Genomic DNA, 27,976 nt, shown 5'->3' on the forward strand with positions numbered 1-27,976 from the left:
ATTTTATTTTTATATAATTCACTTTATTGATTACTCTGAATCTTGTACATCACAGTGAAGGGACATTAAATTTCTAAAAAAAGTGCAGTAGAAACTGCAAACAGCAAATAATTTGCAATGAATAATTTATCCCATTAATTTCTATTTATTTAATTTTTTTCTATAGCGCCCATAATGATATCTAAGCTCTGATTTAGTGGGTGGGATATCTGAAAGGGTCCACTATTGGCCTAAATCTGCTCTCACTGAAGTCCATAATAAGACTGATTGATTTCAGTGGGGCCACTATTATGTAATCCCTTTCAAAAATCCCAGCCATCTTCTTTTTCTGTTTGCGGACGATACAACAGAAGACTTTGATTTCCTCAGTGTTTATTATTTGAAACTATTCAGTAAGCATTTGAGAATTTTTGCCAATACGACTCAATCATGAAAACCTTCCTTATTCACTCTTCAGGAGCTTGTTTACTTGTACCTAGTGAGGTGTCAGCAAAGAAGGTTTTGGAACAAACTGATAAATTAAACAGTAATAAGTCAGCAGTACCAGATGGTATTCACCCAAGAGTTCTGAAGTAACTCAAATATGAAATTGCTGAACTACTAACTGTGATATGTAACCTATCACTTAAATCAGCTTCTGTATCAGATGAGTAATGTGATGCCAATTTTTAGAAAAGGCTCCAGAGATGATCCTGGAAATTGCAGCTCAATAAGCCTTACTTCAGTAGCAGGCAAATTGGTTGAAACTATAGTAATAAACAGAATTATCAGATATGTAGATGAGCACAATATATTGGGGAAGAGTAAATATGGCTTTTGTAAAGGAAAATCATGCCTCACCAATCTATTAGAATTCTTTGAGGGGGTCAACAAACATATGGACAAGAGTGATCCAGTGGATATAGTGTACTTGGACTTTCAGAAAGCCTTTGACAAATCCCTCACCAAAGGCTCTTAGGTAAAGTAAGCAGTCATGGGATAAGAGGGAAGGTCCTCTCATAGATCAGTAACTGTTTTAGATGGGGGGAAGGGTAGGAATAAATGGTCAGTTTTCAGAATGGAGAGTGATAAATAGTGTGGTCTACCAAGGCTATGTCCTGAGACCAGTGCTGTTCAACATATTCATAAATGATCTGGGGAAACAGGGGTAGACAATGAGGTTGCAAGGTTTGCAAATAATACAAAATTACCCAAGATAGTTAAGTCCAAAGCAGACTGCGAAGAGTTACAAAGGGATTTCACAAAACTGGGTGCTGGGCAACAAAATGGCAGATGAAATTCAAGGCTGATAAAAGCAAAGTAATGCATATTTGAAAATATAATCCTAACTATACACACAAAATGAGGGGGCCAAAATGAGCTGTTACCACTCATAAAAGATCTTGGAGTCATTGTGGATAGTTCTCTGAAAACATCCACTCAATGTGCAGTGGCAGTCAAAAAATCTAACAGAATGTTAGGAACAATTAGGAAAGGGATAGATAATAAAACAGAAAATATCATAATGCCTCTATATAAATCCATGGTATGCCCATACCTTGAATATTGGAGGCAGTTCTGGTAGCCCTGTCTCAAAAAAAGTTATATTACAAATGGAAAAGATATGGAGAAGGTGGAAAAAAATGATTAAGGGTATTGAACAGTTTCCATATGAGGAGACATTAAAAAGATTGGAACTTTTCAGCTTGAAAAAAAAGAGATGACTGTGGCGGGATGTGATAGAAGTCTATAAAATCATGAATGGTGTGGAGAAGGTGAATAAGGAAGCATTCTTTACCCCTTCATATAGCACAAGAACCAGGGGTCACCCAATGAAATTAAATTGGGTTAAAAAAATGGGTTAATTAAATAAGTTCATGGAGGATAGGTCCATCAATGGCTATAAGACAAATTGGTCACAGCTGCAACCCCATGCTCTCGGTGTCCCTAAGCCTCTGCCTGCCAGATGCTGGGAATGGATGACAGGGGATGGGTCGCTTGATAATTTGCCTTGTTCTGTTCATTCCCTTTGAAACATGTGGCATTGGCCACTGTCAGAAGACAAGATACTTGACTAGATGGACCATTGATCTGAGCCAGAACAGCCATTCTTATGTTCTTATGATGTTGTACGTCACATATTACTATTCATTCCCTCACTGGATGAGTATGCAACTGCTTTAAAATTCTGTGAATATTCCTTCATGTATTTTTGAAGTTTAGTTTCCAGAAACATTTATGCCGGTAAAACTTGGATCCTCACAGACAGCAAACATAAAAGGGTGTCAGATACAGAAACATGGAGGGTCAGGCCAAGTGCCATGGTGGCAGCAGGCCAGGAACTGGAGTCAGAAGTCAGATCTGGAATCCAAAGTGGATCTGGAAGTGTGTTTGGAATAAAACAAGAGTAGGGCTAGGAGCTAGGCTGGAGCAAGGGCACAGCTGGAACAGGACTGGGAACAAGGCTGGAGCGGGAGCTGGAGGAGGGTTGGATTAGACTGAGGTCTATGGAGGCTGTCAACACCATCAGGAAGAGAACATTTCCAAGCAGACTGAACTGCCATTTCTCCTGTAAGGCTTATATTCCTGCCCTGAGAATCATCAGACCAGCTCCTGGCTTGTGGACTGACTGGAGCCTAGCACAGGAATGACTCATCACTGAATGTGGTTTACATAAGAGTGGCCATACTGAGTCAGACCAAAGGTCCATCTATCCCAGTATCCTGTCTTCCAACTGTGGCAGATGCCAGTTGCCCCAGAGGTAATCAGAACAAGTAATCATGAAGTGGTCCATCCCCTGAATCTAGTTCAGGGATGAATCTTTACCTCAAAAAGTTCACAAACAAGGCCAAAGCTAATTCCTTTACAAGTCTGTATAAATATTCATGAAAAAAGAAGTTTGCATTATTCATGCAGCCCATCTCATAAACTATGGCACTGTGAATTGATTATTTTAGTTTCATATAATCATATCATCTCAACTAATTATAATACAGGCGTGATGTTGTATGATCTCAACTTGGCCTTGTCAATAAAAATTAATTATCTGACAGAACTAATTATTTCAAGACTTCTGAACGTACACAGGAGGGATCAACATTGCCCTTTTAACATGCAAGTCTCAGTTCCCCAACCACATCGCATGCAACATACAATATTTTATTTCCATTAGTACCACCAGGTACTGCTCTAATGTGATTACATTCTTGCTAAATCTCCCCTTTGAAAAAAATATCTTCCTTTCCATTTAAAGTATTTCTATCTTTCTAAAAATTATATCTGCTATATTACTAATAAAAAGAGCACATTCTGCTTATGCCAGTAATGCCACTGATTTCAACAGGATTCTTGGGTGAGTAATATGGGCAAGATATGGCCAATTTATGTTAAGAGAAAGCATTGTTGCAATGATTTTTAATTCTAAGACTAACACAGATGCAGGGTTGTAACTTCAGAATGCTAATATCAGCAACATTAAAGGGCAGTACTTAAAATAGTGCTGGTAAATATTTTTTGCCCGGGAAATGCAAAAAGCATGTCTGAATATTTCCATCGAATTTGATTACATGCTGATTGCAGATGTTCTTGTAAGTTATTCAGCTCTTGATTATCAGGAAAGTTTACCAGATGTCATGCAGTAAGAAACTAGAATGGTAATTCCAAATGTACATGCTATAGCACTAAGAGAAATTGAAATGCGCCCACTTATGAATTTTATAAATTAGATCTTTTAAGTTATCAGGATTTCAATTTATGGAAGAGGCTGCATCTCAAATTATCCGCATATCTATAGCAAAAAGATACTTTGGTTGCTTTCTATTTTTATAAGCTAGTTTCAAAGTACAAAGTGCCATGTCCCTGTGAAATATAGGACAAAGTGACCTAAGGAAGTGACTATTAGTATCCCATTTCTTCTAGTGTTAGCACTATTCAGTAGCAGCTAAGGTTGAAATTTACTCCTATTTTGAGGACTTAAAATGGTGCATAGGCCTTGTACTGGTCCCTTGTGTAGAGGGGTGAATTTCATCCCAAGAACACTGAAAGTACAAATGGCAGTGGCTCAAACACAGAACACAGACGGGTGTTAAAGACAAAATGAAATTTTCACACTGCCATTACACTAGTACTCTCAATGTTGCTATGGCAGTAGGAATGCCTCCTGCCTCTGTAATACTGTTATTGAGGACCGGTGTGACAGAGATGTTTCTTTCCCTGTGTGTCATCTTTGCTGACGGGTAGAATTAAAAATTAGTGGAAAGTCACCAGCAGCAGGGGGTAGGAGTATGCCAGCATGTTAAAAGGTGGGAGTGTTAATGCAGACCTCTTGTTGGCATTTAACCCTGTCATGCAGCCCTGCTCGGAACAGATCTAGATGACATGGGAGTTAAAGACCCACTGACAATTTTTCTATACTAGTGCTCCCACTTTTGATACAACTAGAGGAGCCACGGTGGTGTTAGCAGCGGTGGGGATTTTTTAAAGATATGCCAAGTATAAAAAGGCGTAAATTTTTAATAGTGAGAGTAATTAACCATTGGAAGCGTCACAATTGACCATTGGTACTGACCATTGGAAGTGTCACAATACTGGGCAATTCCACTTGTATTCTGCCTCATGGTCCCTCGAGGCTAGTCACTCCAGGCTCCTGAGCCATCACCTCCTGAGCCATCACTCTAGGCTCCAGAGCCATCACCTGGGCAGAGGCCCTGGTCTCTCTCCCTCCTGTCTAGAGGTTTTCAAAGCTGTCCAATTCACTACCTATTCTGTGATAACCCCAGCAAGCCAGACCATCTAAAAGGACAGCACCTTTTTTTTGCTTTCTCTCCAGAGGTTATGAATAGTTTAATTGTCAGCAGTCACAAGTTACCACAGAGCTCTCTAGAAGCAAGCATATTTGTTCTGTGAAAGCATCACAGAAAATGTATTAAAAACAATATAAGAATCTACACGTTACAAAGCTTACCATAGGTCACCACAATTCCAAACTTGAGCTCTGGGAGGTGTCAGTCTTTCAAAACATGCAGCTAGGTGATCCCTGTGGTTGCAAGTTCATAGCTGTCTCAGATTCACAACAAGAACGACCATGAACTGTTCAGTCTTTCCTTTATATAGCTCGGGCCTTAGATTTGTCCGCATGGAACAAGTGAGCAGCAGAAAATGGCTCACTCCCCTGAGCATAACTTCAAAAAAGCTGGGTTTTTGCATATCCAGAGGTGGGGAATTTGCATTTGCCTCCCCCTAGATATTTCCCAGGAAAACCACTTTACAATTTTTGTTCGAAAAGTTCATTCTTGTCTGGCACATTGTTCAATACAGTCCTTTCAACACCCAGGTCTCAAAATATATACTCCATTCATTTAATACAATGGGCCCAAACGATACTTAAACTTAACTCATTAAGGTCTCCCAAGGATATGGCAGGAAATTGCCATATCTGTCACAGGAACAATTTACTAAGTGTTATGGTGGACTCCTCATTACTGGCAATTTTAAAATCAAGAGTGTATGTTTTTTCTAAAAGCTGCACTCTAATTCAAACAGGAATTATTTCAGGGCAGTTCTACGGCCTGTGTTACGAAGGTCTGACTAGCTGATCACAGTGGTTCCTTCTGCCTTATGATCTATAAAAAGGAGTGTTTAGTCCTTGATGTCTTTTCCTCACTTTTGAGCCCTTAGGAAATGCTTTAAGCTCAACACACAAATTTAAAGCGATGAGGACTCCTTCACTGGGTGCACCTCTTGGGGAACTGCTGCCCTGGGTGCGCCTCTTGGGGAACTGTTGCCCTATAGACTTGTGAGGGAGTGCAGAGTTCGGTTGCAAGACAGAATCATTCTACAAGAAGGCTCCAGGCCAGCACCAATTCTTTCTTCCTTCTGCCACATTGCAGCAGTACCTCAGACACAGAACTGTGAAATGCTGACTGATATTACTGAAAGCAGAGTGCAGACTGCAGAATCTGAAGAGAAAAAATGTCTGAGAGCATGAAAAAACCTTGTTCTCCCTTTGGTTATTACTGTCTGACCATTAAATCGTCATGTGTGCATCATATAAGTTTGGGCTGGTGGATGTGACCATATAGGGATGCAATTAATCTGCACAGAGCTGTTTGTAATACAGACGGTCTAGTTACAATAGCTAAATCAGGAATTTGAAATAACCTTGTCCAAAAGAACAATTGCTTTCCAAGGCATAAACATTTAGCAGTGTTCCTGAACAGTTCAATCTCACAGACAGTGCTGATAGTCACCCCTACAAGAGAAGTCCTGCCACAAGAATATAGCTAATGTATATACAATGTAACAATGTTAATATATTACTATCTCTGACTGTGTTGAATTCTCTCCAGACAAGATTATGCTTGGGCCGGAGATATGGGGTGGTGGGGGAAGGTTTATTTTATTCTTTAGAGGACATACCATAATGCATTTTACTCAGCATGGTCATGGAATATTGTCTTACCCTCTACAATAATCTGCTGAAAAATATGTTCTCATGTTGGCATGATGCAAAAGGCACTTTGAGTAAATGCTTTGGTTCATAAAGAAGTCTTTATGACACACTCACTGAAAATGTATGAAAATTTAATATGATTTCTAGTTCTGTTTTCCCACCCACCTACCCTCCGAATACTCTTGTCTCCTCAGCCAGGAGGAGCTGAGAGCTGCAGATAAAGTGCACTCAGCCACTGGTAGTTAGGGAGTGCTAGGGAGTGCTATTGTTGATAATCCTCAACAATGACTGCTGTGGTTTAGTAGGAAGTGGGGCACCGACAGACTCAGAAGGGACTGCTATCAAGTCCTCCTTGTTTCAGAGTATGATGATTGCAACAGGGGACCTCAAGACTTAAATATTATAGGCCTAATTAAAAAGGTGTTACTCTTAACCCTGGTATTTCATCATATTCATTATATTGTCACTAGTGCCGTTTGTCATTTGTGTGTGTGTTTGTATTATGTATGCAACTTGAGCATAGGATAGGTACAGTTTTCGAATAAAAAATATAAACATTGTTTTAAAAGCTAGCATTTGCCTCTAAGGGCAACATCACTTCAGTAATAATACATGAGTGAAAAGGCATAGACTACAAAGCAAGATGTTATAGTATTACTATGTAAAGCACCTCTTAGATCAAATCTGACAGACTATGTGCAGTGCTGGTTACTGTACCAGAACGAGGATACTATCTCACTGGAAAGGGTGAGGCCTACAGCAAGACAGATATTGGGTTTCAAGTATTCAAGTTATGGAGGACAGTTCTGGTAATTCAGTATATTTTCATTTGAGAAGAGGAGACTTCAAAGTCATTCATTTTATGCTGCCAATGGTTCAAAAACCAGAAGATATAGTTTTGAAATTAAGGAGTGTTGATATTAAAGGGGAAAAAAATCAGGTAGAACTACTTTATGCTAAGTTTTAAAAAAATATTGAATAAGTGACTGGAAAATTGACTGAAGAAAGGAGAATGGGTGTGTAGCAAAATTACATTGTCCTTTAATTTTACAGACACAAGGATATAACAAAAATGAAGGAAAATGAGATAAAGATCAGTCAGAAACAGGCAGGATCTATGGGCTTCTTGCTTTAAAAATATATTTTAATATACATTTCATTGTAATACAATGACATCTGCCTACTGAAGCTTTCTATCAAATAAAGCCCCTATCAGATTTGTCATATTATTAATAAGGAAGACGTATTTACAAATTAATCTGTTCAATGATTATTAGAAAGTTGTTTTGAATAAAACCTGGCATTAAAATTTGAAGTAGCAAGTGGGAGCCATTCTACTTTTTCCTTAAATGCTTCAAGAAACAGAGAAGGAAAAATATATTCTTAATCCTGGAAGAGTTGTGGACCCCAACTGTGTGTTTTTAAAAGAACCAGGTCCATGATTTAAAGTCCAGGAAGTGTTGTGGTTTCTGTGTAATGTCAAAATTAATTTTCAATCTGAAATATGTGCAAGCACACACACACACACACACGGTAGTAATCTATATTAATTAGAAAGTCCAAAGTATAAACTGATTTGGGGGAAAAAACATTATTTTCTTCTTGGTTTTGGGAAGAGGCGAGACATTTCAGAAGCCTTCATGTTGGATATATATGATCTTAGATAATTTAAATCATCTACTGCCTCTCCAGCTTGGCCATTAAGGCTGATGTTCACTTGTGTCTTGTTCTGTGTTAGTTGTGTCACCGCACATAAATTTTGTTTTTGCTGCACTCAGAAACAATCCATGTTCCTCCCGGTGTTTTACGGACTCCAACATTTGTTGCAGTGTACTGTTGGTTTTAGCAAAGAGCATCATGTCATCAGAACATCTGAGGTCAGTTAAGAGGTGTCTACCAACGGAAATCCCAGCTGCTTCCACTTTGTCAAAACCTTCCAAGGTTTGTCTCATAATAAATTCTGTGAAAATGTTAAAGAGGGTTGGGAACAAAATACACACTTGTCTCACACCCTACCCAGTAGAAAACAATTCACTGTGGGCTTCTGCTGTTCAGACTGCGGTCTGTTGATGGTGGTAGAAACTTGCAATGAGTTCAGTGAGATGCTTTGGAATTCCCATGTCTGCCAGTGTCCTCCAAAGACTGCCATATCAGATGGTATCAAATGCTTCTGAGTTGTCAATGATGCATATGATCAGTGGATGATTGTACTCTCTGACTTTGTCAATGGTGTGATGGATATTTGCAATTTGGTTGTATGTGCCTCAGTGCTTCCTAAAATCAGCTCTCTAAAATCAGCTCAACTACCAGTGCTGGTAGTTCTGCTTCTATCCTTCATTTCATGTGATCCTAGATTATGCAGAATAGGACTTTCATCTCGTATGATATCAGGCAGATGGTGTGATATTTGCTACAACCTTATCTCTCTTTTTTTTTGGTAAGGGTAGAAAAATTCCCTTCATCCTCGGGCCAATTTCTAGGCATTCACATATCATTACAAATTTTCCACATGGGATGAGTACAGCATTTGCCAATTCCTTTTGACTATTCTACAGGCATGTTATCTACCCCTAGTGCTTTCCCAAACATAATTTTCATAACAACATGCACCACTTTCTCTTGCAGAATTGATGGCTCTGGCTCCATGCTTTCTTTCTTTCTTTTTTTTTTTTGGCCCTGTATCATGTGTCTCTCTGGCAGGGCATACCGATTGATACATTAATCTCTTAGTGAGGACTTCATTATCACAATATTTTATTATGTTTGATTGTGGAGAAAACCTTTTGGTAAGAAGTCTGACCACTGTGAACATACCTTTTATATTATTTGTCCTTTATAATTTTCAAGTTCCATACATTTTGTCCCTATGTATTTGCTTATCTCATCTAGTCTGCCTTTAAATCTGTCTGCTCAGTTCCTTAAAATTCTTCTGTCTCCAACCCGTTCTCTTTTATTGTGTTGTTTTTCTGCTCACTCAAACACCCTCTCGGTTACCTGTGGTGTGGTCTGACGCTGACTTTTCACAATAAGTGCTTTAGCCATTCCTAGCAGAATAGTATTCATCTGATCCTTAAATTTGCTGGAATTGTTCGGCTCTTTCACCTAACTCATGCCTCAAACTCATTTTGGACAGAAGTTATATACTCTCCATTGATTCTGGACAAGTCTAAATGCAGTGGGCCTGCTGAACGCTGTATCTTTTTATGTTTGAGGCTAACCGTTCAACTAGCTTGATAAAAAGTAGGCTGATGCCTGAAACAATGTATATAATGCAAGATGAGAGTTACTGTGAAGACTTCAGGGCCCATTTAACCAAAGTTTATGAAACATTTTATAGAATTCAAAGGGAGTCTTTTAAAATGTACATTTATTACAAATGGTAGGAAAATTAAATTGCATTATACTGTTACCTTTTTACCACTGATTTTTTGTACAAGCCAGAAACACACCGTAGGTATTTCTCAGAAGTATTTTGTATTAATTCCAGATGTGCAGATACCAACATTTATTCCTTGAATTTATGAACCATCATTGCACATCTTCAACCGATGAATTCTTGACTCTTGACGTGTAGCTGACCTAGGTTATCATACTGTTGGTCACTGTTAACACACACACACACACACATAAAACTCTAATTTTCCTTTAAGGTAAAGGTTGCTAAATTAACACTAAATTGAGAAATATCTTAATTATAATATTCCTGATATACCTAACTAAATAGATAAAAGCATAGAAATGAACAATTAAGGGATGGTACATGAACAATCTATTTAAAACACATGTAATGTGTGTAAGATATCACATCACACATTCCAAAAAACAACTAACTCTGCCCCAACACTTCTGCATAGCTCTGGTTTACAGTCCATAAAAATCCCAGCACATATGCACCCACTCTGTATCATAAACATTTTAAATAGGAACTTCAGACTCTTACAAACCACCATCACTGACCCAGCCACACACTGTCTTCCTCCCAAATACTCTCTTAGATGGGGATTTGCCTTTAACCTACACTTTAAGAAGCAAGCCTGTACTCTCAAGTAGTTCTCCATAATTGCACTTGCAACCTTTGTCCAAAGATGGCTTACTCCCAGGATGTCTCTCTGAAGGCATGAACTCCTTCTACCTGTCACCTCAGAAAGCCACTCAGCCTTTTCCTTGCCAATTTTTTTTTCCCTGATGAGACTAATGCAGCTATCAGGGCAAATCAGCAGAAGAGCTCTATGCCTCAACATGGGATCCTAAAAGCCTGGCATCCTCTCACACTCTCAGATTATAATGGTTATAAAACAACTGTTAACAGTTTACTCAATTACAATCTAATTTCAAATATAGTTTATGCACATCTTTTAAAGGAGATTTAACTATATGGAAAGTTTAAAGGGAATGTAACAAGCTGTTTTTCAACAGAACAAACCAAAAGAAACATTAGGCTCTATGACAGATTTCAAATCTGTCTAACTTTTTAAAGGAACTGTAACTATACATCAAGCGGTTGATCCCAGGAGGTGCTGTGTACCCATAGCAACCATTAAAGTCAAAGGCCTGAGATGTGTCTAAGGCCCTCCTCAACACAGTACATAAATGCTTCACAAACAATACTGAATTAGCCCTCAAATCCCCTTTGAGTGTGAGAAGTACTATGTACTTCAGTTTAATCATGGAGAACTGAGGGACTTGCTCAAGATCACACATGAAGTCTGTGCCAGAGCCAGGAACTAACCTGGGATTATTCTGCATCCCAATCCGGTCCCTTCAATACACGTCTATCTTGAAAAATAATTCAATGAATTTTCTTCAAACTTTGCAAGACAATAAATGGTCTTTGGGTAAGTACGACAATTTGCAGTCAAACAGTTATACTAGCAATAGAGCCACAGGGTAGCTAAAAATTAGACTTACAATGGAGCAAGGTGGCTACTTCAACTATGGAGCAATGGCCATTGTTCCATTAGGTTTTCCTAGTGCAACACTTTTAGTGTATTTTGTTTTTATTTCATTCTACTTTTAAATTAATAATCCACAACATTTCTTCTTCATTTCACTTTTCCTCTCACTTTAAGGCAGAGATTTAGCTGAGCATGTCAGCTGTAAAAAAACAAAAAGAGTGTGTGTGGGTGTATGACATTACTTTATAAAGACGCACCACAATGTCGTCCACCTTATTCCATTTTACTCTTGCCTCTTAAGCATGGTTCAACAAATAAACTATTTTATAGCAATGTCAATTCTATCCTCCCTACCATTTATATAGTTTATAGCTGCACAATATGCACTGTGGGTATTTTCAGACATTTTGACATTATACAATATTTCACAATAAACAGCTAGACTACAGGATCCATACCTAGTGGAAGCTTACAGATGGCTGATTGTGAAAGCCCATTAGAAAGTCTGAGTACATGTGGCAGCAGCTTCATACTGCAATACTGCAATGAATTGTATCTACTGCTTCCTATTTCATTTTCATAAAATCTTATTTATGTTTTTTTTTCTTATGACGGTATTCAGTACAGCAAACAATTCAACAATTGTAAGAAAGACTAGAGGAAAAAATCACACAGAATGTATTTTATTTCTATATGTTGAGCCTAATGCTGAGTTCTAAATTTAATTATTTACAAGTCAATCTCCCTGCTAATGCTTTCAGTGAATATTTACTTGCAACTTACAGTAGCATCAGAGTGATAACAGAGTGAAGTGTAGGCCATGAAAAATATGGAAAATGACAGTGAAAGTGAGTCGAATGGAAAGTATATTTAAAGGGAATTTAGAAGGAAGAGGCAGCAAAATTCTACGATCAAAGCTCACCACGGAAATCTGCTTTCTCTCTCTCTACTTCCATGCAGTGTACTCTCATTTTATGTCAGTGGGAGTTCTTCACGTTTCTAGAAGAGCAAAATATCAATCAAGATCAGCTACGAGCAGCTGAAAAGATAAGTTCACCCTTTGAGAGCCTGATCTGGCATTCCTTTTACACCCAAAACTCCTAATGATTTCCATGAGAGTTTGGGGCCTACAAGGATTCCAGGATACTTGATTCTAAGTGTCTAAATGTAAAAGAGTGAACACATGTAGAAATCATATGTTAAATATTTGATTCTAGAAGATTCTCAGAAGTGATGTTTTTGAGAGAAACATTTCAATTTTTAAATCAGCCATTTATTCTCACAACCCTCTTGCCCCATCCTTTGCAATACCTTTTACATTAGATTATTATATTAGATTATAAAGATGATGGCATTTTTCCCTAGGTTTCTACCCTGAGAGCTTCTAATATCAGCACCTCCATTGTTATATACATTTAACTCTGCAATTGACTATCATTACAGCAGCCAATGAAATCATGTAGTGAGCAAGAGGGGGAGCAACATCTACAGGAATTTACTGGAGCCCAATGGTTGTTTTTACTAAATAGCACAAACTTGAACTGCTGCCTATGAAAGCTGTGCAAGACTCACTAGGTCTATCAGCAACTTCACCGGTTGCCATGTTATGAATGCCAGCAGTAATAACTGGGCACCTCAAGCAAATCACTGCAAAAACATAATACACTGAGTACAAGCTTTGAAACATGAAGAGTCTAAGTTTCAAAGGGAAAACAATTACCATGCATAGAGTATTAGAACAATGAAAGAGCACAGTAAAAAAAATAGTAGTATGCAGGAGAAAATCTTCATGGACAGGGATAATTGTGATCTCAAGAATGAAAGGGAAGACTATGAAATGTCACATCTGGCGTTTAATATTTGGAGCTCCCTCTATTACAGTAACAAAGTTTTTTGCCTTTTTTTAAAGTGTGGCTTATTTAAAATTTATAATGGAAAATCCAAACAGTCTATATACATATTACACTCAAGAAAACCTGTTAAAAGACAGAGATGACCTGTGCTTACTGAGAGTTGTGGGAAGGGTGCAGAGTGAGGGCAGCCGGCTTCCGCAGTGTTACTGAGCATGCTCAGTCCAAGCCAAGCAGCAAATCTGGGGCTGGGGTAATACGTGACCCTGCATGCCCCCCATGCACTGCGTCTGTGGTGAACCTATGGCCCACAGGCTGGATCAGGCCCATTGGTTAATTTCATCTGGCCCGCGGCACCCTCCCCCCCGCGGAGCTGGAGCTGCCAGCACAGTTTTGAGCCACCATGGGGGGAAGCTCCGAGCCTCTGCACCCATCCTGTGGGGCTGGAGCCGCAAGTGCCAGATAGCCCTGCTGCGGGGGGAAGCCCCAAGCCTCCGCGCCCGCCCAGAGTGGCCTGCGATTGATTTTTTCTGTGGGTCAATGGCCCATGACAGAAAAAAGGTTCCCCACCCTTGTGTTAAAAGAACATTATTAAGGTTGCAAAAGCAAGTTCTTCAAAGTTAGGAAATACCAGAATTAAGGTTGTGCTCATATTGGAGTGTTTAGACAGGAGTAGATCAAAGTGCACTAGGGAAATTTTAGTGTATGGCAGCAGGGTCAGCATGAACACTTCATGCCCGGAAGGCTTGTGCAGGGTAGATTTACATCCCAGCTTGCTGTGAGATAAGAGTTTATATAGACAAGCCTTGAATCAGCTCTATTTCCAAGAAACAACTCCCTTGTTCTCTGCCCTGCAGTTTTCCCTTGCGAAACCATTCAGCTCAAAGATCCTAGCCCTGGACCATATGGAATAGTGCAGTGAACATAATTGCCTTTTGTGCAGTTGCTCTGCAGTACAGTGGAATGGTGTACCTACAGATCACAGCTCCAAGGAGCTAACAGTTTAAAATAGGTTTCGGAAAAAGAAAAGGAATACTTGTGGCACCTTAGAAACTAACAAATTTATTTGAGCATAAGCTTTTGTGAGCTACAGCTCACTTCATCAGGTGCATTCAGTGGAAAATACGGTCGGGTCCCCACTGTATTTTCCACTGAATGCACCCGAGGAAGTGAGCTGTAGCTTATGAAAGCTTATGCTCAAATAAATTTGTTAGTCTCTAAGGTGCCACAGGTACTCCTTTTCTTTTTGCGAATACAGACTAACATGGCTGCTACTCTGAAACCTAAAATAGGTTTGTATCACTAAATGAACAGAATGGGACCAATATCCACTGCAGCAAGCTCCTCTGCAAGAAACTGGTTCTGCACCATTGCAGTCATATGAAATATTGCCATCAACTTCAGTGGTGCAGGATTAGTCATCTAGTCCTCATTCAGACAAAATAGAGCAGTGCCATGAACACCAAGAGCCCAGAAATCTTGAGTATGCCTTGAAAAAATCATGACATTTTAAAAATAATACATTTGTATTTGCCTTCAGGATTCTGAGTCTTTAGGGTTCATGTTTTGAGCTTTTCTCCATAACCAAGACAGCTAGAGACTTAGTTTTATTTTTAAAGAATGTGAAAGTGGAGATTATCATATAATCACATGACTCTAGAAGGTGGGGATTTCAGAAAAAATACTGAAATTTCTGCAATAAAATTGTAAGAGTTGGCAACAGTGATTTTACTCTACTCACAGTCTGCCTAGTCACTGTGTTGGTGCAGTTACTGCAGCTCTATGGAGTCTCAAGGATAAAGCCCACAGAGAATTATTTCACTCTTTCTATGGAAAGGTTAGTACTGACTACTTATATATCAATAATTCACAATATGCATTTCCTTAGCATCTTTCATACAACAATAACACAAAGTAGAGGGACTGATCATGAAACTTCTAATGGAATACAAAGTTTTTTACCTCTAGAAAAATGGATCAAATCTGGTCTAGGTCAAAAGGGACCAAAAGTGTTTAGCAGCTTAACAGGAGCTGTAGATTTCATTTATTTTCCTAATGCATAACTTACCACATTAGAAAAAACAATACACCATAGCTCTCCCACAAAATGGCAGTTTTAGCCAAGGTTAATGTAAGCAGGGGAATAGTCCCGCTATTGTGGGGAACTTTCCTGGCTTCTGCACTACCCCGGTGAAGTGGGCTAGTGAAAGGATCTGAGTCCTCGCTCCCACTTCCTTTACCCAGTGCCCTCCCTGCCCTGGAGGACTTCCCTTCCACTCTCCTGTCTGGCAGAGTCCTCATAACCCCAACAGGGCTGGGCCCAGGATTCCTGAGGAGCTCGAAACCCCAACCCTGCTGTGGTCACCTAGGACAGGGGCTAGGGTGTCCCCACTCCGGGGTACTCTGTCTGCACAGGGCACTTCTCTGACCCACTGACCATTACATACAATTTAAAGCAAATGCAAGTTATTTAATCAACAATTAATTTTAAAAAGAATAAGGGAAAATGGGAAAGGTTAAAGGAAACATCAACCCGCTCTGTGGCAGGGAACATCACAAATAGTGTCTCTGGAATGTCAGGGCAGTTCATAGTCTGGTCCTTGTAAGTCCCAGGCCTTCCTCTCAGGTCCTGGCTGTGCTGCCGGGATGCTGTGGGTTGGACGCTTGCTCTGGTGGTGGCCTCACGCTCTCAGGCTCTAAGTGGTAGGACCCTTCTTCCCAGTGTCGCCCCCGCCCTGTCAGGGTTATGATCCAAGCCTGGCCTGCAGAGCCTCTTGGCTGAGGCGTCTCCCTGTGCTGGGCCTGCTGCCCAGGGTCCCCCTCGGTCTCCCCAGCTGCTCACCGCACCCAGCTCCAGACTGCTCCAGCCCCAGCTGCACCACTCGGTCTCTGCACTGCTGCTGCTGCTCTGCCTCCAGCTCCCTGGGTTGCTTCTCTGGCCCCTCTGCCTCTGGTTGCTGCAGCTCTGCTCCCAGGACAGGTCTGCTCTGCAGGCTGCTTCTGTGACACTGCTCCCAGCACTGACCTGCTTCCTGGGCCGCTCTTCTGGCCCCTCTGCCTCTGGTTGCTGCAGCTCTGCTCCCAGGACAGGTCTGCTCTGCAGGCTGCTTCTGTGACACTGCTCCCAGCACTGACCTGCTTCCTGGGCTGCTCTTCTGGCCTCTCTGGCTCTGGTTGCTGCAGTTCTGCCCCCAGCACAGGTCTGCTCTCTCTGGGCTGTGCCTCTGGCTTTGGGGCTGCAGCTCTGCTCTCAGGACAGGGTCTGCTCTCTCTGGGCTGCTTTTCTGGTCCCTCTGGATCTGGCACAGCTCTGCTCCCCAACTCAGCTTGGGCCCGCGCTTTCTCCTTAGCTCGGCCCCCACTCTGTCTGACACAGGCAAATCCAGCTCATATGGAGGACGGGACCTCCCTGGCCTCCTGACTCTCTGATTAGCCTGCCTGCCCTGTCATTCAGACTGACCTGGAGCATTGGTCTCTCCCCATTGTTCCTGGGGACTATCAGTCTCAGGGCCCTGATTCCCCATCGACCCTTCCCTCTTTTTAGTACTGGGAGCTAGCAATTAAAACACCCCTCCCTGAATGTTAGTAAGGGGGCAACAGTCCCCTTACATTAAGTATTGATTGATTCATGGAGAATGAACCTTCCAGATCAAAGTTTAGTCACATTGGTGAAGAAATTTGCACTCTTATCTAAGCTCTGTTTGGTGAATATACAGAGAACTTTAGTTCTAGGCTTGTCAATCTGGCATCTTTCATGAGCACTACAATTATTTGCAAAGTGCTTTAGAACAACAAATATCTATTCCTTAATATTAATTTTCATTAAAATGCAAACAAGATGAACAGCAGTCAAAATATTGAGTTTGGAAACCCAGTTTCTGTAGTAAAAATTAGCTTTAACTTTCATCTAAATTGAACCCAAACCTTTTTGTAGGTTTGAAAAAAAACATTGGTTTTGCTTTTGTTTTCTTTTTTAATCTTTATTTTCACATTTCATTGTTCCATCAGGAAATAATGCAGTTCTGACATAAGCAACTTCTAGAAATCTGACCTGCACTTCCAAATCAGGAACACCTGGATAAAATCTGTTTATTGGATAACATCCAATCTTATTTGTTCACTGGAGTCTCTTCCAATTTTCACCACAGCAGAATCTGGCCCATATCACAGTGACGGGCATTACTTGGAATAATTTTCTTAAAATGAATTGTATCAAGTGACATAAATAAACAAACAAATTAAATTAAAATATTTCACAAAAGATTTCTCAAAATCATTTTCCCCTAAAAGTGAGTGGAATTTTGTTAAGAGATTATTGTGTATACTCCCAAAAGTAATAGAAGTACCTACTACCTGGAGTTCTGATATTTTTACTGAGGAGCCCTCAATATGGAATATGTGTTCCAGAATCTAAAGCACCATAGAAGATTCATTTTCATGGATCTGTCACTCTCTGCACTGGGCACTTCTCTGACCCACTGACCATTACATACAATTTGAAAGAGCTACAGTTTGAACATAACAATTCAACAACAGTAACAGTTTGGAATAGTCCATAGAAATGGGATTAGAGTATATTTATTTAATTCAGGGTTTTATTCTGTTCTGAGCAGAGCACTGCTCTAGGCTGCCCTATTGGTAGAACTGCCAGCAGTAGTCAATTATAGTTATTGAGGTAATAATAATGCATTTCACCAACATCCATACCAGTTTGTGTTAAACAGCACAAATTTGAAACGTAGAGCAAAACCAAAAACAAAAGAATGTACCATGCTGAAATGTGTGTTAATAAATCAGGCCAGGGGTGGCAGATTCTGAAACCTTTCTCTGAAAGTAGTCCCACTGACATCAAAATGACTACTCAGTGAGTAAGCTGCCCACCTTAATTTCAAAATACTATGAAAAAGAATGCCACTTCATAGCAGAAGTTTTTGAAGAGCAAAGTTTAGGTGGGGTAGTGACTGCTTTGATATTTGATATTTGCCCAAACAATTGGGTTTAGATCAGAGTGTGGCTTTTTGGAAGACTACGCCTTCTAAATTGATGACTTGGATAATTCTTTTCAGAGTTCAGACCCCATTTTTGTTTGCATTTTTAATTTTAGCAAAATGGAAAATAAGATATTGCATTTGAGGCCCAGTTCTGCAACCCTTACTCATGCCATGTAGCACTTACTCAAGTGATTAATTCTAGATGACTTCAAAAGGTGATGATCAACATGATTCAGAGTTGCAAAATCAGATCCAAAATTAGTATCCAATTTGGAATTCAGACACAAACATGTTTTGTTTTCTTAATGTATTTCTCATTAGTTACAAAACTCAATCTTTTTTAAATTATGCAGTTCCACTTCCCAGGCTTGCTTTTCTCTTGCCTGGAAGCTTATTCTGTATGCTGTTAAAATTAATAAAATACAATGTTAGTTTTAGAACAGAACAACACGTGAGCACTGCAGGGCACTACTTATTATGGACCTGTATTTCTAGTGTGGGCATTTGAACAAATTCCACTTATTATTCCTGTAATACTTGTGCCTTTGTGTTTAAATTATGCAAAGCTCATATTTATTTAGCTTGATGATCAAATAAAAATTACCTAGGAACTTTCAAGCATCAAAACACATGTTGTTCCCTACCATCACTGTGAGGGTTTTTGCATTGCATTGGTCCTAAGCTCACATTCAAAAGAGGCTACAGAGTAAAATATTTTTCCATTATTTATATGGATAAATATTGGAAATGGCCATACAAAAACAGTTAGCTTTTAAATGAATGTGTTAAAACATTTAGTACATTCACACACACACACACACACACAGAGGTAATACAGAGAGGTGCCTGTGGACGTTATTCTGACTCATCACAATGGATCCTTGCAATTCTTGCAGAGTTATCAAAGTACTGAAAATAAATGGCATAATAACTCAGTAATACAGTTACAGACATGGGACAAGAGTTGGTTAGAAAACAAAAGTCTATGACTCACCTATACTACCTGAAATTTTATTTTGATGAAGTTTTCCAGTCAGCTTTGTTTGGAATGGAAGCTTCCTTGAGTGAGTATTACCAGGTAATAATATATGACAGTCACTAACCCCGCTGCTCCCAGACCAAAATGCCACTTATTCACTTGGTTTAGCTGGGCTTTCCCATAAGAACTATGGGTTCAGTTCCACCACCCTTACTCACATTGAATTGTACCTTGCTCCACAAGTAATTGCTGTTATTTCAAGGGGATGGTTGTGGAATATGATGACACTACTTAACATGAGGAAGGGCAGCAGAATCTGACTATAGGTTATTTTAAAACCCAAACAATGAGGGCAAGTGGTGGGAGGATGAAGAGGAAAAGAATTAAAAAAAAAACCAATTATATCATTCACCTATAAGATGCTCTGATACCATGGTAAAGAATATGATATACAATATGGAAGTTAGAGAGATGGATATACACAACACCACAAAAGAACAAAGTTCAAAGGAATAAATTATGTCTAGTGGTTAATGAAGTCTACCAAAATTAAGTTGCAAACATTTATTTTAATAATAAACATAAGGATTCACTACTCTGTTTATTTGCTTTTCATGAAATTTATGAGAGCAAGTTTTGTTTGGCAATGATAATCATGGAAAGAGACAGGTTTCAGAGTGGTAGCCATATTAGTCTGTATCAGCAAAAACAACAAGGAGTCCTTGTGGCACCTTAGTGACAAACACATTTATTTGGGCATAAGCTTTTCATAGAATATCAGGGTTAGACAGGACCTCAGGAGGTCATCTAGTCCAACCTCTTGCTTAAAGCACAACCAATCCCCAATTTTTGCCCCAGATCCCTAAGTGGTCCCCTCAAGGATTGAGCTCACAACCTTGGGTTCAGCAGGCTAATGCTCAAACCACTGAGCTATCCTACTTCTTAAGATAGTTTCAAGAAATATATGTATGAATGTGAATTAGGAAGAGTATCTGTGCTGGAAATGCACAGCAGCCATCCTGAAAGCCATTCATGGGTTTGAGGGTCATTTACTCAGGAGCAAAAATAATTTGTGTGGAGAACATGGGAAATTTCTGTATTTTATGAAAACTGTACTCCAACCCACTTGGTAAAGGGGTTAATCTCTTTGCAGAAAAAAGTAGTAAGTAATAAATTGAGAGTGTGGGGGCCACCTAAATGAATCTGAGTTGGCATTAATGGATTATCATTGATCATTATTAATATAATTTTTATTTTATTTTTAAATCAACATGTGAATGGAGCTACCTTGAAGATACAGTGGAGACCAGGCAATTAGTGTTTAATAACTTCTGGCCAAATGGACCTGTTGGATGTGCATGGGCAATTACCTGTTTGACCACAGCCTCTCCCCTATCTGGGCAGTACACATCAAAACTGTGTGACTGGGCCTTGAGATGAAGGACTAAGACGTTAGGAGAGAAGGGTAAGTATCTTCCTTTCCCAATGGATTGGGTAAGTCCATCCAGAACAGCTAGGCAAGGCCAGGGAAGTTTGCTGCAAGTATGCTGTCTGCCATCCAGACCAGGGCAAAAAGAGACCTGCCTAATTAAACAAGGAGAGCTGGCAAATTAAATGAGAGACATGTGTTTAGGCTTTGTGTTACCATTTTAATCCAATATTGCTTACCACTGTAGTCCAGCTGAGTACTAAATGATTACTTGTTTTGAAAAGACTATCCTACTGCAAACTTCTGCTGGTTGCATAGCTCCCAGAAAGGTAAGTTTCCAACAGGGCTCCAAGCTCATTTGGACCTGTTGAAGAAGCCACAGTGAGAAAAAGGTGCGGAAGCCAGGGACCCAGTCTCTGAGTAGCGGAATCGCAGGGCTCCACCTTGAGCAAAGCGGAGGCCCTCGGCCTGTCAGTAAGAAGGGTACACTCTCTCCCAGAGAGACTGCATAAAGGTCAGAGGCGTAGCACCTCCTGTGAACTGTGACAATGTAACTCAGGTGACCAATACACAGAGGCCATCATGAATTAAAAATAGTCAACACTTGAAGCAACAGTAACAGCAAACAGTTCAGAAGCAATCCCTGGGCTGAAACGTGTTCAAAAACACCATTAATCAAATAATGTATTTTCGGAAAATAATTTGCCCAGCTCTAATTATGTCATATGTTACCATAAATCACTGGAATCCACACAGTGATCCTATGGTGAAACTGCTGTATTTATTCAAGTTACTTTTTGGAGCTACTAGCAGCCAATTTATAGAAAAATAAAAGACTTCAAATTGGATCAAAGCTGTACGTGGTAGTGAACTCTATCACTTAAGAACACTTACGCTCTGTAGGAATCCACTGAATGATCTAGCAGCCCTAAATCTCTGTGGAGAAACCTCTTCCTGATAAGATTGCTGGGCTCTGCTAGCTCCTGGGAGCCATTCAGCTAGACGACAGTAGTGTCGTCACCGTCTCTGGGAATGGAAACCCTGGCCACACATGTAGGCACCCACCTCAATCCAAATGAGAGAGCGTTACAAGGTATCTAGTTAACACACAGCTCTGAAAAGAGTTGCCAGTTGAGCATGTGTGCAGGTTCTGCCCTGCTTAACAGAAGTTCACTGAGTTTCATTACAAGATTCTGATTTCTGTACAAGTTACTACATATAACAACTCTGAATAACATATTCTAAACTCGATCACTATGCATAATGCTGACACAAGTTGTTTTTTATGTCATACATTACAATATACATTGACACAGTAAACAGTGATTTCATTGAGCTTCTGTTTGACAAAATTTTTCACTAGGACCACAATGACATTCATGGCATCACATGTTCTCTTCTACCCACAAAGAGACCTTAACCCAAACCCAGCTTTCAATAACCACAAATGGGTGAAAAGTTAGAGGAACAGGACTAATCTATTTTACAAGGGCCAATCTATGCTACATGGAATGTGCTGATAGGCACATGGTAATGGGCAGCAATACAAAACCAAAATCCAGTACAACAGATTTCAGAGTAGCAGCCGTGTTAGTCTGTATTTGCAAAAAGAAAAGGAGTACTTGTGGCACCTTAGAGACTAACCAATTTATTTGAGCATAAGCTTTCGTGAGCGCTTATGCTCAAATAAATTGGTTAGTCTCTAAGGTGCCACAAGTACTCCTTTTCTCAGTACAACAGAGTTTCTGAACTACTTACAAGATATGTGGAGGAAACTGGGAAGAAGAAATGGTCTGCAAATTTTCATCAAAACAGTTTTCCATCAGAAAATGGTGTTTAATTAAATAGGCATTTTCATGAAATTGTTAATATTTCAATGAAATTTCATTTTAAAAAATGGTTTGAAAATGTTGAAACATTCCATTTTAACATTTTCAGAACAGAATGTTTTTATTTTACAGTCTGAAACAATTTTGTTTTGAAATTTCCTTTACGCTCTATAAAAAAATTAAAAAGAGTTGAAACCAAACCAAAACATTTCAATCAATCTGAAACAATTTCTTTGGAGTTTAGCTTTGTGAAAAATTTCAAAATGTTAGCTTTTCATCCTGATTCAGGATAGAAAAAAGTCAAAATCTGAATTTTTCACTGAACAAAAAAACCTATTTTTCCAGCCTGCTCTTCTTAGAAGTTAATTTTGCCATTGCTGGATTATAAAGTTAAAGATAAATATGTAGAAGCATATATAGGATCCAAATAAATTTTATGTTATAATATGACATATAACAAGATATTATGACAAGTCACCTAGCAACTTCAGTAAGTAAAAATAGAGTATGTGGCTTGTCATATTGTCTTAATACTTAGCACTTACTTAGCACTTTACATCTTTGATGAACTGTTCAAACATCAAGAGCTAGAATGTGACTAGCTCTGCATTTTTTTTCAAGGAGAAATAATGGTATAAGACAACACAAGGGGCGTGGGGCAACCACCGTTGCTCTGAACCCCCTTACTCACTGTCCAACTTAATAGGCCCAGTGCAGGACAGCACTTCTTCAAAGACTGTCACAATGCAAAGACTTGCTCTGATGCATGGTCCTCCCTGCACTCCTGGAGATAGTCTGGCTAAATTACCCAGAAAGCCTTTTGGGGACAACTGCTTGCAAATAGCACCTGTACCCTCCCTCCTAAGTTGGAAGCTGGCTACCCAAGACAGAACAGAGTCCTAAGCAATTAATCCTGTGAGGGAAGTTTACAGATGAGGATTGACACTTATAAAAGAATCCCACAGGATTAATAGAAATGAAGCCAGTAGGTACCTTAAATTTAATAGAATTCTATAGAAGTCACTCTTAAAAAAATTGATAGAGATTTAATAGATGATACCATTTCTGTATTTTTAAGTCTTCATATAGCATTCTGTAGCAGGGATATAATTCTCTAGGCATATTTAGACTGGAAATAACATGCACAGTTTTAACAGTGAGGGTAATTAACAATTTACCAAGAATTATGGTGGATTCTCTGGCAATTTTAAAATCCAGATTGGATGTTTTTCTTAAAGATTTGCTCTAGAAATTATTTTGGGGAAGTTCCATGGCCTGTCTTATACAGGAGGTCAGACTAGATGATCCCTGTTGAGGTTACAGGGACAAACCATCCCGATGAGTCGAAAGAATAGTAAATATGGCAGGCGACCAGCTTGGCTTAACGGTGAAATCCTAGCGGATCTTAAAAATAAAAAAGAAGCTTACAAGAAGTGGAAGGTTGGACATATGACCAAGGAAGAGCATAAAAATATTGCTCGGGCATGTAGGAATGAAATCAGGAGGGCCAAATCGCACCTGGAGCTGCAGCTAGCAAGAGATGTCAAGAGTAACAAGAAGGGTTTCTTCAGGTATGTTGGCAACAAGAAGAAAGCCAAGGAAAGTGTGGGCCCCTTACTGAATGAGGGAGGCAACCTAGTGACAGAGGATGTGGAAAAAGCTAATATACTCAATGCTTTTTTTGCCTCTGTCTTCACTAACAAGGTCAGCTCCCAGACTGCGGCGCTGGGTATCACAAAATGGGGAGTAGATGGCCAGCGCTCTGTGGAGAAAGAGGTGGTTAGGGACTATTTAGAAAAGCTGGACGTGCATAAGTCCATGGGGCCGGACGAGTTGCATCCGAGTGTGCTAAAGGAATTGGCGGCTGTGATTGCAGAGCCATTGGCCATTATCTTTGAAAACTCGAGGCAAACGGGGGAAGTCCCAGATGACTGGAAAAAGGCTAATGTAGTGCCAATCTTTAAAAAATGGAAGAAGGAGGATCCTGGGAACTACAGGCCAGTCAGCCTCACCTCAGTCCCCGGAAAAATCATGGAGCAGGTCCTCAAAGAATCAATCCTGAAGCACTTACATGAGAGGAAAGTGATCAGGAACAGTCAGCATGGATTCACCAAGGGAAGGTCATGCCTGACTAATCTAATCACCTTCTATGATGAGATTACTGGTTCTGTGGATGAAGGGAAAGCAGTGGATGTATTGTTTCTTGACTTTAACAAAGCTTTTGACACGGTCTCCCACAGTATTCTTGTCAGCAAATTAAAGAAGTATGGGCTGGATGAATGCACTATAAAGTGGGTAGAAAGTTGGCTAGATTGTCGGGCTCAACGGGCAGTGATCAGTGTCTCCATGTCTAGTTGGCAGCCGGTGTCAAGTGGAGTGCCCCAGGGGTCGGTCCTGGGGCCGGTTTTGTTCAATATCTTCAGAAATGATCTGGAGGATGGTGTGGATTGCACCCTCAGTAAGTTTGCAGATGACACTAAACTGGGAGGAGAGGTAGATACGCTGGAGGGGAGGGATAGGATACAGAGGGACCTAGACAAATTGGAGGATTGGGCCAAAAGAAATCTGATGAGGTTCAATAAGGATAAGTGCAGGGTCCTGCACTTAGGATGGAAGAACCCAATGCACAGATACAGACTAGGGACCGAATGGCTATGCAGCAGTTCTGCGGAAAGGGACCTGGGGGTGACAGTGGACGAGAAGCTGGATATGAGTCAGCAGTGTGCCCTTGTTGCCAAGAAGGCCAATGGCATTTTGGGATGTATAAGTAGGGGCATAGCGAGCAGATCGAGGGACGTGATTGTTCCCCTCTATTCGACATTGGTGAGGCCTCATCTGGAGTACTGTGTCCAGTTTTGGGCCCCACACTTCAAGAAGGATGTGGATAAATTGGAGAGAGTCCAGCGAAGGGCAACAAAAATGTTTAGGGGTCTGGATCACATGAGTTATGAGGAGAGGCTGAGGGAACTGGGATTGTTTAGTCTGCAGAAGAGAAGAACGAGGGGGGATTTGAGAGCTGCTTTCAACTACCTGATAGGTGGTTCCAGAGAGGATGGTTCTAGACTATTCTCAGTGGTAGAAGAGGACAGGACAAGGAGTAATGGTCTCAAGTCGCAGTGCGGGAAGTTTAGATTGGATATTAGGAAAAACTTTTTCACTAGGAGGGTGGTGAAACACTGGAATGCGTTACCTAGGGAGGTGGTAGAATCTCCTTCCTTAGAAGTTTTTAAGGTCAGGCTTGACAAAGCCCTGGCTGGGATGATTGAATTGGGGATTGGTCCTGCTTTGAGCAGGGGGTTGGACTAGATGACCTCCTGAGGTCCCTTCCAACCCTGATATTCTATGATTCTATGATCACAATGGTTCCGTCTGGCCTTGGAATCCATGAAAGCTTCTATAATAATTTAAAAAGAACCTACAGAAAGATAAACCTTTCCTATCAAGTTCTATATGACTCTTCCATAAAGGAAAACTGAGATAAAGCAAAGCAACTTGTCCAGAATCCCTCTGTGACTCAATAACGAATCCAGGATTCTTGTTTGTTTCCAGCCCCAAGAATATTCATACAGATTGCACTGCTTGCAAAGGAAATTCAGAACACACATGCAGATACACTGTATATGAAAAAAGAACAGGAGTATTTGTGGCACCTTAGAGACTAACATTTATTAGAGCATATGTACATTGGCCAAACCGGACAGTCTCTACGCAAAAGAATAAATGGACACAAATCTGACATCAGGAATCATAACATTCAAAAACCAGTCGAAGAACACTTCAACCTCTCTGGCCACTCCGTAAAACATTTAAGGGTGGCAATTTTGCAACAGGAAAGCTTCAAAAACAGACTGCAACGAGAAACAGCTGAGCTTGAATTAATATGCAAACTAGATACCATTAACCTGGGTTTGAATAGAGACTGGGAGTGGCTGGGTCATTACACAAATTGAATCTATTTCCTTAAGTTAAGTATCCTCACACCTTCTTGTCAACTGTCTAAATGGACCATCTTGATTATCACTACAAAAGTTTTTTTCTCCTGCTGATAATAGCTCATCTTAACTAATTAGCCTCTCACAGTTTGTATGGTAACTTCCAACTTATCTGTATGTGTATATATATCTTACTATATGTTCCATTCTATGCATCCAATGAAGAGAGCTGTAGCCCACTAAAGCTTATGCTCTAATAAATTTGTTAGTCTCTAAGGTGCCACAAGTCCTCCTGTTCTTTTTGTGGATATAGACTAACACAGCTGCTACTCTGAAAACTGTATATGAAAGTACATTTTAGTTTTTTACAGAATATTAACTCCAAGAGTTGCCAGGACACCCATCAGAGACTAACATTGTATACCTTCATAATTTGGCATTCTTTGTACAAAAGTATTTTGTTGATTTTGTACTTTCATGTTGGTATGAGATGGAACATGTATTATTACTATATTATTATTAATTATTATACATGTGTTTTATTCTGTGGATGCTCTCTCTCACCAAGAGGCCCCATTTAAGTTAACACTTTCTTTCAATATCTGCTCTGATTTTTCTGGGTAAGGACCATGGCTCCCTATTCATACCTTCACTCCCAAAAGCAGGTCTGCTTGCTAGCCTGACATAAAGTTTATTCCCCTGTCATTAAAGATAACTTTATTATTACAATAAAACAAAACACACACACACACCCCGCTTCTAAAAATAATTCAAGACATTATTCCTGAGGCTAGGGTTGCTAACATAGCTATATTTCAGTTTGGTGCACCAGTCTCTGATCTGTATTTCAGGATCCATCATAAGAATGACAAAATATAGTTGAAACACAGCATCTGAAAACTTACATTTATCCAACAATTGCAGGAAAATAGTATATGCCAAAAATTCAGATCATCATTATGATCTTGACATCTTCTCTAATGTTGCCCAGTTTCCTCTCTCCACACTTCAAATAATCCTGATTTTGAACACAGTCAAACTGAGAAGCTTGTGGGTTGTGGCTACAGGCATTCCTTTCACTAAGAGCTATTTCTGCTTTCTAATTATATCATCATTAGAAAATAACCAGTAGCATATCTTCTGGAGGGGTATCCATTCATTAATGCAGACAGATAAGACTCCATTCCATTGAAAGTAATGAAGTGGAAACATCTACATTAGTTCCAAAACTCTTCAGACCATGCCCACAACATCCTCCATAGTCACAAAGCATGGATTCAAGTTGCAGTGGGGGAGGTTTAGATTGGATATTAGGAAAAACTTTTTCACTAAGAGGGTGGTGAAACACTGGAATGCGTTACCTAGGGAGGTGGTAGAATCTCCTTCCTTAGAGGTTTTTAAGGTCAGGCTTGACAAAGCCCTGGCTGGGATGATTTAACTGGGAATTGGTCCTGCTTTGAGCAGGGGGTTGGACTAGATGACCTTCTGGGGTCCCTTCCAACCCTGATATTCTATGATTCTATGATTCTATGGATGGCCATCTTTTACCCTAAGCATGTGCCGTGTATGTGAAACAATTATCTGCACAGTTTGTGACCATTTGGTTTTATTAGTTAGGAAAGTAAACTTTCAGTTGTGTTA

At 39.9% G+C, this 27,976-nt stretch overlaps 1 protein-coding gene across 19 annotated transcripts in view; it reads right to left on the minus strand.

Annotated features, from left to right (window-relative positions):
* RALYL (RALY RNA binding protein like) overlaps positions 1–27,976 on the minus strand; it is a 612,319-nt gene that overhangs the window by 345,150 nt on the left and 239,193 nt on the right. The window contains exon 1 of one of the 19 annotated variants that reach the window (XM_073330704.1): positions 20,814–20,876. The exons of 17 other annotated variants lie outside the window; for them this stretch is intronic. Coding sequence is in view for 1 of the 2 variants with exons in the window: in XM_073330681.1 (XP_073186782.1) it covers positions 12,248–12,281 (34 nt within the window). In the remaining variant the exon portion in view is untranslated. Of the gene's footprint in view, positions 1–12,247; positions 12,296–20,813; positions 20,877–27,976 lie in introns of those variants that run through there. One more of the 19 variants, XM_073330681.1, reaches the window with a different exon arrangement.

The sequence above is a fragment of the Lepidochelys kempii genome, chromosome 2, assembly GCF_965140265.1.
Source record: "Lepidochelys kempii isolate rLepKem1 chromosome 2, rLepKem1.hap2, whole genome shotgun sequence".
Classification (NCBI taxonomy): Eukaryota; Metazoa; Chordata; order Testudines; family Cheloniidae; genus Lepidochelys; species Lepidochelys kempii.